This window comes from Dermacentor andersoni, chromosome 8 (assembly GCF_023375885.2).
Source record: "Dermacentor andersoni chromosome 8, qqDerAnde1_hic_scaffold, whole genome shotgun sequence".
Taxonomy (NCBI): domain Eukaryota; kingdom Metazoa; phylum Arthropoda; class Arachnida; order Ixodida; family Ixodidae; genus Dermacentor; species Dermacentor andersoni.
This window is the reverse complement of record NC_092821.1, coordinates 126,189,999-126,204,884: the sequence shown is the minus strand read 5'-3', so window position 1 is coordinate 126,204,884 and position 14,886 is coordinate 126,189,999. Positions and strand designations below refer to the sequence as shown.

Below are 14,886 nucleotides of genomic sequence, written 5' to 3'. Positions count from 1 at the left end.
GATTTAATCAGCAATACTGGTAAAAAATGAGGACATGGCTTCATGCCACCCTATGACAATAGGCAAAAAAAAATAAAGAAATGAAAATCGTTACGTAATACAGCTTCAAAAAGAAAGTAGTGTTCTCGTGGAATGAAACGCAGCAGTACAGGCCTAGCTAATATGCATATTCTGTTTCTGCCGTCTACAGTTTGTGTTACATTGCCAAAGTTTGGCTCCCATGTTCCTGCCGCTTTTAGTGACCAGATGCGTAGCGGTGTGACGTTGCACTCCTGAGTAATTGCACTATTGGATTTTCTAGCTTAAAATTTCGCTCTTGCATTTAATTCCATGCAATGCATCACTGTGCGATTGCACAATCTAGAGAGACATGATGATTTCTTCTTTTCTCACCTTATCTGCATCCATGTTTATTCTAATTTTGCTCTATTCTCCTTGCAGGGGCTTTATGACATCCACCTCCAGTTAGCTGGTGTTCCATTCTTGGGCTGGGAGGCTCCTTCGCGCTCAAGCAACATTCCAGCAAAGTAAGTTTTTCTTCTGCTGTTGCAGGCTGAAAACAAGCAGAAGGCTTAAGAACATGTAAACGTTTGGATGTATCCATGCTTTACGTAGGACATTTGCAAGGTCAACAATTTTATGCAGCTATACTGTGCTTGGCAAACCATCGCACTCTGTTCTGTCTTTCTTTTCACGCTTCACCTATTTTGTGTGGTACGTTACTTGTTCAGTATGAACCAAGTATTCCACAACAGAGTACTTCTGCATCGCAGTCACTCTCTGCTGCATGTACCGTAAAAGCCTGCGTATAAAGCAAGATTTTCTTTCAAGATTTAAACATGTAAAATTTGTGCCTCGTATTTTATGTGTAACTGAGCAATTCTTAGCGCATATCTGCAGTGCTGTATATTTTTTTATTAAAGCTGCTGCACTATTGCGCCATTTGCTATGCAATCGAGCCACCATACTGGTTTTGCAATGCTCCTACTCCCTCCCATTACAGCATCATTCTAATTAGCCCTTGCAGTACTTCTGTGTGTTAAGCCCCCACCAAGCTTGAGTTCGATTTGATTTTGAGCGATGGTGATAAGAACTGGCTTCTCTGTTCAGGGAGGTTATGGGCTACCCTGTGGTCACATTCCGGACAGTGGAGAACGTTGGCAGGATCATCGATGTGTTGGCCTCCTGTCCGCACAATGGTTTTCCCGTGGTGGACACGGCTGAGGTTGGTTTCAGCTGACATCTTTCGCCAGCTCTGCTTGTTGCTCTGCTAAAGCTGTACTCCACGGTGGCAGGTTTTGCGTACCAACTATGAGACAACACCTGAAGATACAGACACTTGTGTTGTTCTTGTGTCTTTGTCTCCACATGCTATTGTCTTCTGGTTTGTGCTCAAAACCTGCTGCCATACTATACGGATATCAACTTGCCCAAGTCATTACCCTACTCAGTAAAGCTGTACACTCGTTAGAGTGCAATCTTGTCTCAGAAAAGTCCGCAGGCTTGGATGATTAATCTAGCTTTGAACTCTCTTACTGTGACAGCAGCAGTGTCTCGCAGTGGACAACCGACAGATCCAGAGTGAGGGCCGTAAGGGCCCAGGCCTTGAGGCGTCCCTCTAAGGTCATATTATTGCCTTAGTGTGCAACACATCATAGACTGTTTATATGAATGTGTTCCTTGTGTAAGTTAGTCTATTGCACTACACTATTGTATTCTGAGTTGGTTTGCTTGTATTTCTCTCCCAATTTTTGTATAGACTTTTTTTCTTGTGTAATATTTTTTTATTTAAGCTTAAATGGATCCCAACTAACCTCACTGGCTAAGTGTTTTGAGGCTTCAATACATTTTTGCACACTGTCAATTATGAATAAAAGATAAATTCAATCAATTTATTCAATATTTTATTACTGCCTTGCTATCATGTCAATGATATTTTGGGGCTCTTCCTTTTACAGTCGACGAACGATAATTCCACGGGGAATGTAAATAAGTCCGAACTAACAAATGTCCGGAAAACATAAAAGAAAAATGAATGTATAAAAAAATGCAATTCTATTTGTGTTTTAAGGCCCCTGTGCAAGGAATAAGTCATCGATTCATTACTGCACGCACTTCCGCTTATGTGCAACCAAGTACGCCTGTATTTCTGCCAGCTTTGTGCTGTCGCTGTACGCTGATGTAAGAGCTGCGAAGGCTCACGTCAGATCTGCGTGGGAACGCTCCGGAGCACATGGCGCATCATCATCAGAGTCCCTGTTTGACAGTGGGAGAACTTGCTTAATTATTTCGTCGTGGTTCAGTTCGGCACACAACATTGTGATGTTGACGTCTGCAAAGTCTTCAAGTGTAACGGCGGCAGAAATTGGCACACCGCGGCCTAGCAGGTTATAAATGATGTCTGCATTTGAGCTCGTTGTGATAGGCAGCAGTTGAGGCTCTTCAGTTGCCCCTTTGTCATTACACTTTGTCTATGGGGCCATTAACGGTTCCACGGAGCTGTCCGAATCACCGAGCATGTCTGGATTATCAGTGTCTGATTCATCGGTGATCGACTGTAATCCACTGCACCACTGAATTTTGAAAGTATCCGTTACTACTATTCTCACTCTTATTCCTCCTCCTCCTATTATTATTATTATTATTATTATTATTATTATTATTATTATCATTATAAAGTCCATTAAGCCAGGACTTTCTATTTCTTTTTTCAATTTCAGGAGCATTCTGGTGAAGATCACTCGTTTGGGCGCTTCCGAGGCATCATCCTTCGGTGGCAGCTTATCGTTCTTCTTCAGTACAAGGTGGGAATGCACAATGCAAACAATTCAGCCGTTGTGATTTCTAAGAGCTGCAAAACTTTTCCTAAGCTTGTACCAGCAGCATAAACTGAAATGCGAACAAGAGAATAAATTGGGGACATCCATATGTGCATTAGCTTCTTTAGCCTGATGTGTGGTTGTTGTGCAACTGCAATGTTCATTTAAAAGTTGAACTAAGTGATCCCTCTTGGGCAAATTTCATGGGCAGTCTCTCTCTTGTGAAAGTGCTGCTGATCTCTGGGGCCATCGATCCTTGAACTTAGGTAAAAAAATTTTCTAGATATCCGAGGTTTCTTCCAAATGCTTTTTCTTTAGTTTGCTGCTCTGTAAAGATGAACTTCTGTTGATTGCCAGGCAAAACGGTGGCAATTTCTGTAGCGTAATTTTTTTTCTTACTCATTGTAGCACATTTAAATCAGTGCCAAAGGACGAAACGAAATCTAACTTAAGTGGAATGAACTGCCATGGTGGAAACCGTTTTTATTTCTGTGAATGCTTTTCCATCTTCAACTGACAAATTCCATGTGGCTCAAATTATGTCCACAGAGACAATAGAAAAGGATATATGCTCCAGACATAGTTCTCATTTTGCACATAGTACCCGGGATTTGGAACCCTAGTGTAAAATTTCAAGGCATCCCTAGATTTGGTCACATTTCCCCTTCTCCCCAAACGAAGCTCAAAATCCTTCAATCCAAGCAAATTCATATATGGTAGACAGAACTGTATAGACAGGTTGGTTAACTTTGGGAAAGTAACTTTTAGGTGAACTGAAAAGAAAAATTTTTTCCCATCTAATAGTCACACCCTGATTTCACGAAACTTTCAGAAAGGAAAAGCTGTGGTCAATCACGCAAGTATGCAGTGAAATCTTGTCGCTACAACATTAAAAAATTTTGTGCTTTCTCTGTTTTAGTAGCACCTGAAAATAATGGATTTGCAACACAAAATATTGTGCACACTTGCAACTTGCGAAGCCGCAGATATTCCTGGATGACTGCGATTTCCAATCTGTGCCAGCCCCATCGTCAATGCCTGCAGTAGTGCTGGCTCGCAGAAATAGGAACTGCACCACTACTTCACTACAGCCACTGTAACTGCGCTAGTAAAAACACAAACCGACACTGTCTGCAGTGCAAAGACCGTGAGATCGCCCCAATTGCACCGTTCACAATCGTGGCAATCTTAATGGATTGAGGAAAAAAACCTCCGGTAAAATGCAGGCTTGCTTAAAATACCACCTAAGCCCAAGATCAACCAACAAGGAAAGCAATGAAAAATTTGTGGATGCTTTGAGTCTTCAGTAACATTTGACGATTATGTGCAGTGGCATAGCGTGTGCAGATAGGCAAACAATGTAATGTTTTGCACACTTTACCAACAGCCACTGGAGTTATCAGTGAGCTTATGGGTAGCGGTTGTGATGGATCGAGGCATGTTATCTGTGCTCTGAGGAAACACACGAACATTATGGTTCACATTTGACAGTCGGGTCGCACTTCAGAATGGCTGCGTCCCGATCGCTGTCAGCCAGCAGCATCACATTTCATCCTACCGGAGATAGAACATGCTCGGAGCTACGAGGCATATTGTCACTGTCTGTGACCATCAGTGCGATGCGTGGCCGTATGCCTTGCACACACTCTCGTAGGGTTAACAGATCTGAGTTCCGCGAGCTGTGCACGTGCCAGCTGGAGATGACTTCTTCACATAAATTACTGCTCTAACTCCTATTGTGTGGAGTCTGTGTGGCATAAGCTTACTTATGCATTTACCACTTGCAAATGTAGGCAATTCCTTTTGAATGTAATTTTGAATGCCAATTTGTGTGTCTTTACTGCAATGATTCTTCAAAATAATGGATGATTCTTGGCAGTCTTATGAGATTCGTTATATCAAGATTTCAATGTATCTAGTACATTGCAGTCCATCTATAACGATATCAAGAACAGTGAAAAATCCAATTGTTATAACCGATAATCTCTGTATCTGGACTACTGTAAAAAGAAAAGCTGCCGAACATACCTTTGTAGCTCCGAAGCCAAATTTGCACTTGCGCAAAAAAAAATTGACGTTTTATCAAGTAGCCTGTGAAAAATAAGATGTGTATTTATACCTCTAAACAGCTTATCAACCGTTAGACGTGCTGAAATGGTCAGAAGTCTGCACTTGCTTTTGCGGGAGTTTCAGGTTCACAACTGTGGTGTCCAGCAGCTGTGCGAAAACTAGTGGCAATAATTAAGCGTGCGTGAAATTGATGAGTGACTCGATCGGCGACAGTGCACTTCACGTGAACATCGAGGTCGGTGTCAAAGATGGGTCATTACCAATCTCGTCGCCCCTGTCGCACAGTGCCCGCCGTCTGTCGTGACAATGATCGTCCCGTTAGAGGTCTCTGCATAATGAGGCAGTGCTATCTGCACCCAGAAACTCCCCCGTCGAAGCACCATCTGTTTCATTGTCAGTAGCGACATGCTTCCAGAGGTCGGTAGTGTCAGTAAAACATTATGGATCCCCCCTTTCCTCCCCTCCCCCCGGCGCCATGCGCACAATGGAAGACGGCATGTTTCCTTCCCGCTTTCTTCCCTTGTATGCGGGAGATTGAGCCGCAATCGTCAGCACACCTCGAGCGTGGTTGTGCAATATGCAGTTGCTGCCAGAGTACAACGCTGCCGTCCCTCCCTCCCCTATCCCTCGGGGCCTTTTGCGCGACGAAAGACGATGCGCAAGATTGAGCCCCTATGATCGGTTTCCCTCGCGTGCTTTCACTCACACCTACACCATGCAGTGCGCGGCGACGACGACGACAAAAATGTGTCTGGAGCACCCATATAATTGCTATCACAATGAAAGTAGGAGACACGGCTCAATTCGGTGTCCGACACAGTGTCAGAGACAATCGCACCCGCCGAATGCTGAATCGTGCCGTGTGTCTCCTACTTCACTGTAGCAAGTTCAGGGCACGATCATTATGCAAGAAGAAAAAATGCACTTCTTGATTGGAAATGTAGGGGCTGCGTACCTTATGTGAATTCCTTCATTATGCGAGTAAATACGGTATGTTCCAGTACTCACTGTAGATAGCTAATCAGACAGCAGCGAGGACAAAAAACCATCGTAAGCCTGATTTCAGTGCTCATGAAGCCGGCATAGAAGGCTTCATGAAGGCAGGATTGAAATCGAGAGCGATTCAGTCTATTTTGCTGCCTTAACAATATGGCGGCTTAGCAGCTTGCTTGGAAATTAGCTGGGAAGTCTGCCCCCCCCCCCCCCCCACCCCCTCCACACACAGACACAAGGTAGTCATGCTTTTTTACTTGTTTCCCTATGTTTTTTCCCTATGTTAGAAGTGTTTAATAAGGTGTTAAAAAAGAGGGATACTATTAGTTTTCTCTTAGGTTACTGTTCTTCTTGCCCAACATGAGCTGGGCATCAGGTCACAGACATTATAAATGCATCCCCACACTTGGGCTCAAAGCTGTCTTCGTAGCCATATAAGTAGACTGGCTTTAATGCTAGCCAGGGCTTGAGCACACCGTTTGTCACCCCACCAGATGTTCCAGAGCGACAGTGAGGGAGCCTGCCGTCGGCAACTGCAGCTCTCCAATTTCCGGGATGCCTACCCACGCTACCCGACCATTCAGGTGACTGCTGGCCTTTGCTTTACCTTTTCTTTTTTTTTTAATTCATCTCCGTCTGGCTTCATTCGACTGGTTGCGAATTTTGGCCACACAACCAAACCCCCCTTCTCTCCTTGCTCACGTGGGATGATGTTGCACATGACTGTGAAAAGGTCTGATGGCAAGAGTCCCGCTGCTCCGCTTCAATGGCCGCTCGCTGTCGCGCGGCTCATGATATCGTAGGTGCATTCTCAAGCAGATGCATGTAATTCTATCTGCATCTGCAGCTGTTTCCATTTGTTGCCTCAGTATTTTCTTGCGGTGACAGCGAAATTTTGTTATATTGAAATTGTGTGTAAACAGACTTTGTTATACTGAAATTCATGATACAGAAGACTTCTGTTAATTCGTTTTTTAATTCATTTGGTCCCTACCGGAGCTCCCAGCCGGTACCCGTAAATTTATATGTGCCAAAACCTTCAGTATTTCGATCCTAAAATTGGCATTCACCGGATGATTTGAACTTGAGCAGTCAACATGCATGCGCTTGACCCCTATGGCGACTTTTATAGTGACCCTTTTAATGACAGCGACCTCTCGGCGAAGCTAGGGGTACAGTAACTGCACTGAACATTCACCATCTCCCGTCGAAAGCGCCTATTTTTGGCAGCTGCACCTAATGCTTTATACCGGACATCATGCTGAAGAGCTGCGCATTCTACAGTGATGCGTCACTTCCAGCTAGCAGTAATGACGTTTCCTTCTCCCCCCCCTTTTTTTTCTTCTCGCTTTTGCTATCGCACTCTGCTTTTTTTTAAGGTCTTTTTGTGACGGGTTTGCTCATATTTCAAACATTGTTTGTCGTTTACTTTAATTGCAAAAAGTACCCTTTACTACACGAACACTCACTTGATAACATTCCTTTGAAAAGAGCGAGTTGTTCGTGCGACTTGGGAATATTGGTTGACTCCCGGCTAACTTTCGAAGAACAATTTTCAAGCATCGTTAATGCATCCTACAGGAAGTTAGGCCTCATATCAAGGATGACTAAAAAGTTTACGAGTGTGAACTGAGTTATTTTCTTGTATTCTTGTTTTGTCCATCCGAAGTTGAAGTTTAGTTCTGTTGTATGGAACTGTATTAATTTGACCAATGTTACAAAAATTGAATGTATTCAGCGATGTTTCATTCGTATCCTGTACGATTGATTTCTTGGACGCCGCATATTTTATGCCTGTGAGCCTGTGTGAGCCTGTGCGCCACGCATGTTTAATATTAGACCACTAGAAATAAGGCAGAAATACCGTGAATACTCTTGTATAAGCTAATTCACAACCACTTCTCCTGTCCGCATTAACTATCAGCTGTAACGTTCTGCGTGCCTTGCCTTAACTTGCATAATCCTAGCATTTTATATGCGACTTCGTTTTGCACCTCTAATGCTATAACATGTCTTGCAACACGACAAAATACCTCACTACATGATCTTGATATATTCAGCTCTACTATTTGCTCATTATCTGACTTTTGTATTTGATTAATTCATTTTTTTTTTGCACTTTGTACTACTGTTGTTTGATATATTCTGTTTTGTTTTTTGGTTTTATGTTCTTTGTGTAACACAAGTGCACCAATATTAAGGCATAAAGTTGTTGATCTTTTGTTCAGAAAATAAATAAATTAAACGAAATCATATTTTGCACTGATGCTGTTCTACATGTACACTACTGTTGAACCCAGATATATCTAAATTGAAGGGGATTGCAAAATAGTTTGATATATTGATAATTCAAACTATAGAATATGTTATATGCCTATGTCAAGCATATCTGAAACCTCCACATGCCTCACACAATTTACGGAGATGGTGATAAACGGGAATTTACATACAAAGACTCTCTTTAAACGGAACCTCAAAGGACCAAGGAAATTGGTTCCGTTTATCAGCAGTTCCACTTAATGAGAGACAAAGCTGAATACAATGGCATGAGTACAAAACCAACCAACCATGAGGATGATGTTCCATTTAAGAGGCAGTTCTGTTTATCGAGATTCCGCTGTATTTGCTTCTTCGAGTCTATGTCATATGCTTCAATGTTTACTTGATTTTTGCATGCCAGCGTCGTAAGTTGCTTGCACTGTGGCATGGTCTACTGATCTCAATGCTAGCCTTAAAAGCTGGCGTTGCTGTAATGAGCTATTGCGGTGCGCCTCGCACGCATTGAAGTGCTTCTTGTGCGTTTTTATTCAATACAGTCGAACCCAGTAATATCGAACGTGCAAAAAGACGCCCATCAGTTCGATATAGGGCATAATTCGGTATAACTCTGCTAAAGAATTGGACGTCATAAAAGCACTTGATTGATGAAACTAGCTTAGTTTTGCACGAAATAGTCCTGTATCTTCTTCCGCTTGGGCAACTTTGCTGCCGGCGACAGCACGCACTTCTCCACGTTGTCTAAAGAGTCGGAATAGCTGAAGCTGCAGCCTTCCACATTCTTGCAGAAACGCCGGACTAGTGTGAGTGCACCAATCACCTCGTAGGATTTAAGCAAAGGATCGTCATTGATTTCCTCATTGTGCCTGCTTTCACTTGTTCGATACGATGTCGGCAATGTACTCTTCGTTTTCTGGCTCTCCTGTGGTCGCTACACCACCATCCGCACTTACAAAATCATCTACCATTGATCCATCAATGGCTTCTGGAAATTGTGACAGCTCACTCCAAACTTCGGCGACACCGGCAATGGCTTCGTTGCACTCATAAGCATTTCCATAGTCATAACCGGGCATGCGGAAACTGGCACATCTGAAGCAGTTCCGAATGAACTGCTTGTACGTGGCTACCTCAATGTCACGTTCGTGCGTACACATCGTGCTCCACAGGCACCGGGTCGTTTGTCCGCCTTAGCTCTAATCTCCCCCTTATTCTTCCAAGATCGTGCTAAGAGTGCACCTTGGAATCTTGTGGACTGCGGCAACGTCTGACTTCTTATCGCATTCGACTCTATTTATGATTTCGAGCTTCACGGCAAAGGGCAAATTCGGTGCACTTCGTGCTAGCTAAGGCCCACATGGCGGAAACACAACGAACAAGAAAAGCAGCGAGGCAATTCGGACTTGCACCATCTTGCACGACGAGGTCACATGAGCCTCTGATTTGCTATCTGAGCAAGCTCTACAGGTGGGCCAGGGTAATTTTTTTGCAGGGGAGTGCCGCTGACTCGCCCGACGGGACGCGGTCACAGTAGGGAGAGCGGGTGGATGGAGCTGCACAGCCTAGCTAAACCACTTTTAGGATGTGTCGGCGGGTTTTCCCATCGCCACAAAGGAAAGCCAACTTCTGGGGTCACTTTCGCACCCCATGACATTGAATATATTTGGAGTCACTGCTATTTTTGTTCAATGTAAGCATAACTTTTGCTATATATACTCACAGTAACTATACCGTGTTCAGAAATTGTTTGATGTACAGGATAATTCTATGTAAACGGGTTTGATATAGCTGGGTTTCACTGTATGTGGTTAAAGATAGGTGCAGTGCGAAAGCAAACTAGCCTACAGGTATGCCGTGCCACCGTCAGCGCACTCATACTCCGAATTGCACGTGAACGTGCCAGGCCGCGTGTATGCCATTTAAATGCCCGTTTATCATATGTCTGCAATCCATGCAGACAGCGTGTACAGTTTTGGTACCGGAACCGACTTCCTGTTGCAAGCTGTTGTCCATGCTTCTCGTCCTCCCCAAGTCTGCACATCTCTTCTTGTGTGGTGTTTGCCGCTCCGATGCCTCACATTCCCTTTGTTCTCGGGCCTTGCCCTCAGGCCGCTGCGTCGATCTGTGACTGCCGGCACTACACAGGCACTGTCAAATTGGAAAGTGGCTTTCAACTTGCAGGATATCGGAGCCTATTCCCATTCTCATGTAACCCTAGCAAGAATGAATAAAACGCGTTCAGTGCTGACCAAATTATAGAACGTACGCAAGTCCTGCGTGCTACTGCCATAATGGTGTTTCCGCAAAGTGCAGATCTGGCGTGCGGTGGTTTCGTTAAGTCCAAATTGTAATGTAAAAACCTATCCAAGTTGGGGTTGGGGTTCATTTCAGCCACACGCAGAAACCTAGAATGCCATTCACGGAAAGCCCTGAGGGGCTCTTCTGTAACTGTGGTCCTAGGACATGTCCATTTGCTGCTGAAGTGCTGATTGGCTGAAGGTGCCTGCCTCCTCCTGATGTGTACCCCAGCCCAGCCAATCAGAACTTCAGCAGCAGATGAAATGGACATGCCCACTAGGTGGACACTCTTAGAATACTACCCCCCCCTGTCTACTATGCCAAACCTGGCAGCGCAGCTTTTCAACATCGAATGCCTGGATGGTATTCACACTTTCTTGTGGAACGCTTAGCGGAACTGGAGGCTGTTTGCATCCTTGAAGCAGAGTGGCGATATGCTCTTGCTGGTAACGAACGGACACATTTTGCACGATCAAGCTATCCATGAAACATATTCTTGGATGGTCACTTTTGGAGTAATCACTTTCAGTGCACACTGATGGGCTAGTTGAGCAAAATCACTCGAATCATCCAACATGCCATGTACTACGTCACGCCAATGTGACAGTATCACCGAAAGGGATCTTCAAGAATACTGGAAAAAAAAAAATGCACCAGATGCACTTCGTGCTTTTTCCTCCATTACTTGTACTCCCCATCAGATTGAATGTCTAGTTTGACATCATATGCCAAAATAGTGGCATTTGTAACTCAGCATTAAATATTTCCGACTCCACAAGAAGTGATCGTGTAACTGTAGGAGAAGCACGCTTCCAGGAGCACGGTGATGTGCAGTGTTTGATGTATCAAATGTGCTGTTGCAGTGAACGAGTGTTCAATACACGCATAGTACAGCAATGCTTTGGCATGGGATTTCCAAGGGAATGTCAAAACTGTCCAATGTAGACAATAATTTGATATACCTGTGTTCCATACATCCGGGTTCGACTGTAGCTTAAGCTAGGCTTTTTACATGGTGCAAAATTTCATTGCAGTTAGCCTTTAATTAGTGGTTTTGCTTGCACTGAATCTATGCTGCAGTGTAAAAAAAATGTTGTACTGTTTATTTTTTTTCCTTTGCATAAACAGCAAGTGCATGTCTCTGTTCACGAGCGGGAGTACAGCATGGACCTTCAGCCCTTCATGAACTCAGCTGCCTACACAGTCTCTCATGTGAGTCTACCTTGATTTTTTATTTTTGCATTATTTATTTAAATGCAGCAATGTAACAGCTCAGTTGAGGACATGTGTAAAGGCCCGACGAGGCTTGATGCTGAGGGACAACATAGTTTCATAGATAACTGCAATTAAAGGAGCCACACACTTTTGCTGTTCAAACAGCTCACAATGAATGCCCATTGTATGCTGGCAATTAAACTCTGTACAAAGTTTTTTGTTTCATTGCTATGTCTCATTAACTATGTGGAAAATGCAAGAAATGTTGTTGAAGATAAATTTTAAGCAGCTAGAACTAATTGGCATGTGAAGGGTCTATAAATGGATGAGTTAAAGATGGTTGACTGATTTCTGTCATTTGTGAGTTGTGTGTAACAACATGCCTGTGTAAACAGCACACATATGTTGTAGTGAACAGAAGTGCAGAGAGGTATTCTGTAAGAGTCCACCTAGTGGACATGTCGATTTCATTTTCTGCTGAAGTGCTGATTGGCTGTGTTGCCTTGTTGCTGCAGATGCACAGCGTAGCCCAGCCAATCAGAATTTAACAGCAGACGAAATGTACATGTCCACTAGGTGGACTCATACAGAATACCTCCCCAGTTGGCCTCCGATTCATGAGTGAGCCCTCTTGAATGTATTGGAGGTTGCAATGCTGCTTTTGCGAACTGTGTCTATTGTTAAGGTTCTTTGCACATTTTTATCCTGTTTTGTAAGCTTCAGCCTAAGCACTCTTCAATATTAATTCATATTTATTCCACACAATAGAAATATTGCAAAGTTGTGTATACCCGCCGTGGTTGCTCAGTGGCTATGGTGTTAGGCTGCTGAGCACGAGGTCGCGGGATCGAATCCCGGCCTCGGCGGCCGCATTTCGATGGGGGCGAAATGTGAAAACACCGGTGTACTTAGATTTAGGTGCACGTTAAAGAAACCCAGGTGGTCGAAATTTCCGGAGTCCTCCACTACGGCGTGCCTCATAATCAGAAAGTGGTTTTGGCACGTAAAACCCCATAATTTTTAAAGTTGTGTATGTACAGAAGGAGGTCCCAAGGCTTAATTGCTGCTGGCAGGACCTCCTATGCAAGTAAACATGCGATGTAAAAAAAACAAAGCAAATGAAGGAGGTTACATTACAAAAAGATGCTACAGTTGAATCTCAGTAATTCAAACACGCTTAATTTGAACTTCCGGTTTATGCGAACTGACGCCGTGGTCCTGTCAAATTTATGTGTATTCCAGTTGGCGAAAACTCCCGGTAGTTCGAATGTGCAAGCATCTGCGACTGTTAATTCGAACATATCACGCTTCGAAAATGCTCTCAGCAGTGCAGCAAATTATGTCCGGGCTGGCGCATGCTGGAAATTTCATCCTCTCTCAAATGGCAAGGTCGCCGTTTCTGCCTCGCGCCATAATGTCCCAACCTCATTAGCGGCAAAACACGCGCCGCGGGAGGGATCGGTCCTGGGCCAATTTCTCGTGGCTTGCTGGGGCAGCAAGTGAGCTGCGAGCACAGGAGACCAATAAGAATGGCCTCTACAGTGACATACGCACGGGAAATTGGTATCATACCTGCCCAACCGCTTTATTCGTACTCTCGTCTGGTTCAGCCGCACCGCTTGTTTCGCACTATCATCTGCTCACATCAACTCTCGCTCGCCCTTGTTTTGGTGGGCTGGGTTAGTATAGTTTGCGCTTGTTTTTCTTTTCCATGATGCGTCTTAGCTGAAACACCTCGATGGAAAGGTTGTCGGAGACACTGCACCATATCCAATTCTGTACGACAAGACAGACCCTAAATACAAGGATGGGAAGGCGACACCCAGTGCCTCATTCTCCTTGCCTTTTGAATGCAGTGATGCTGCAACAGAAGGAAGCACACCAACACGATTATGATCAGTGGCAACGACTTCCTTCATCTTGATAAGACATGACTCGTTAAGAACGCAGGATGAAGATGGTAAACACAGTGCCAGTCTGTCAGCAGATGAAGGAAAAGAACACGCAAGCACGCTTATGGAAGCAGCAGCGGAGGCCCAGTCCGTCCTCGGCAACTCCGCTGTTTCAGTGGCAGTCTTACGTGGCAGAGGTAATTAGCACCATCCAGCAAGCTGGTGGGAGAGCAAATCCACTTTCCTTCCGGCCTTCCTTGCAACTAAGCTCCCCTCGCCCTCCCTCTCGACTCCCTCATCCTCGACGGCCCCCACGCACGCGCGCTCGCCTCCGCCCTGGCGCTGCCAGCCCAGCCGGTGCGGTGCCACCTTAGACCTATCTGTGAACTTTTTGTTTTCTGCCATTATTGGAAAGCCAGCATGGGCAGTTTCATGGTCCTCGCTTGCTGTGTGCTTGCGCAAGGCGATATTTCACGACTCGCACCATTCATGCATCGTGCTATGGTCCTTTTAATTCGAAGAAATTTTCGGGCCCCTACGAGTTTGAATTATCCAGATTCTACTGTATTTATGCTCTTACCTGGGGTCTCAAGTTTGCCCTTCCTGATGAGAAGTGAAGTCGATTTTGTTGTTTTTGGTCTGACCAGTCTTTCTGTCTCTGGAACGTTAATGAGCTGTGTATATCACTTTTATGTGTTCCTTTCAGAATGCATCACTGCCAAGGATTTTCAAGCTTTTCAGAGCCCTTGGCCTTCGGCACCTAGTTGTCGTTGATGGCAGCAATATGGTAAGTGGCTCGCTGAGTACAGCCGATTGGAAATTTAAACAGTATTCAAACACAGATAGGATAAGCTCCCAGATTCTTTTTAATTTCTTTTTTGCCTTCTTGTTGCACAGTGAGCAGTTATGCAAAACTATTGGCAGTGCCACCAATAATATCAATAGTTTAGTCATTATCAAACTATTAATAGTATTGCTGAGAATGGTCTCGCAATCACGAAATATGCCAGTAGCATTCGTGGGTCCAGTTACTTGCAATGTCGTGGCAGGACAACATTGCGTAAGCGAGAGCAAGCGATTTTTGCTGTGTTTGGCACGAGATTGTAAATTCCCTGCTGCAGGCAATGTGGTAATATTTGGCTCGCACATTCATAGCAGCCATGACAACAGATAGGCAACGTTTTCTTACTGTCTTAAAAAAAATGTTTTAGGATCCCCCTACAAAGAACTCCACTGTATTTACCTTATAAAAAATTTTCTACCCAACTTTCTTTCAACATGCCCTGCAGTTTTCCTATTGACACCTTGTTTATCAGACGACT

The 14,886-nt window shown here is 44.2% G+C and overlaps 1 protein-coding gene and 1 long non-coding RNA gene across 2 annotated transcripts in view; one reads left to right on the top strand and one right to left on the bottom strand.

The window, feature by feature from the left end:
• The window catches only part of ClC-b (chloride channel protein 7), a 48,420-nt gene that overhangs the window by 29,580 nt on the left and 3,954 nt on the right, over positions 1-14,886 (top strand). Inside the window, exons 17-22 of the mRNA XM_050173491.3 lie at positions 442-527; positions 1,111-1,225; positions 2,721-2,804; positions 6,377-6,466; positions 11,586-11,669; positions 14,271-14,351. Of these exons, the coding sequence (XP_050029448.1) occupies positions 442-527; positions 1,111-1,225; positions 2,721-2,804; positions 6,377-6,466; positions 11,586-11,669; positions 14,271-14,351 (540 nt within the window). The remainder of the gene's footprint in view (positions 1-441; positions 528-1,110; positions 1,226-2,720; positions 2,805-6,376; positions 6,467-11,585; positions 11,670-14,270; positions 14,352-14,886) is intronic.
• Positions 470-14,886, bottom strand: part of LOC129383323 (uncharacterized) — a 192,140-nt gene continuing 177,723 nt past the window's right edge. Inside the window, exon 4 of the long non-coding RNA XR_011896131.1 lies at positions 470-553. This is a non-coding gene — a long non-coding RNA (uncharacterized lncRNA). The remainder of the gene's footprint in view (positions 554-14,886) is intronic.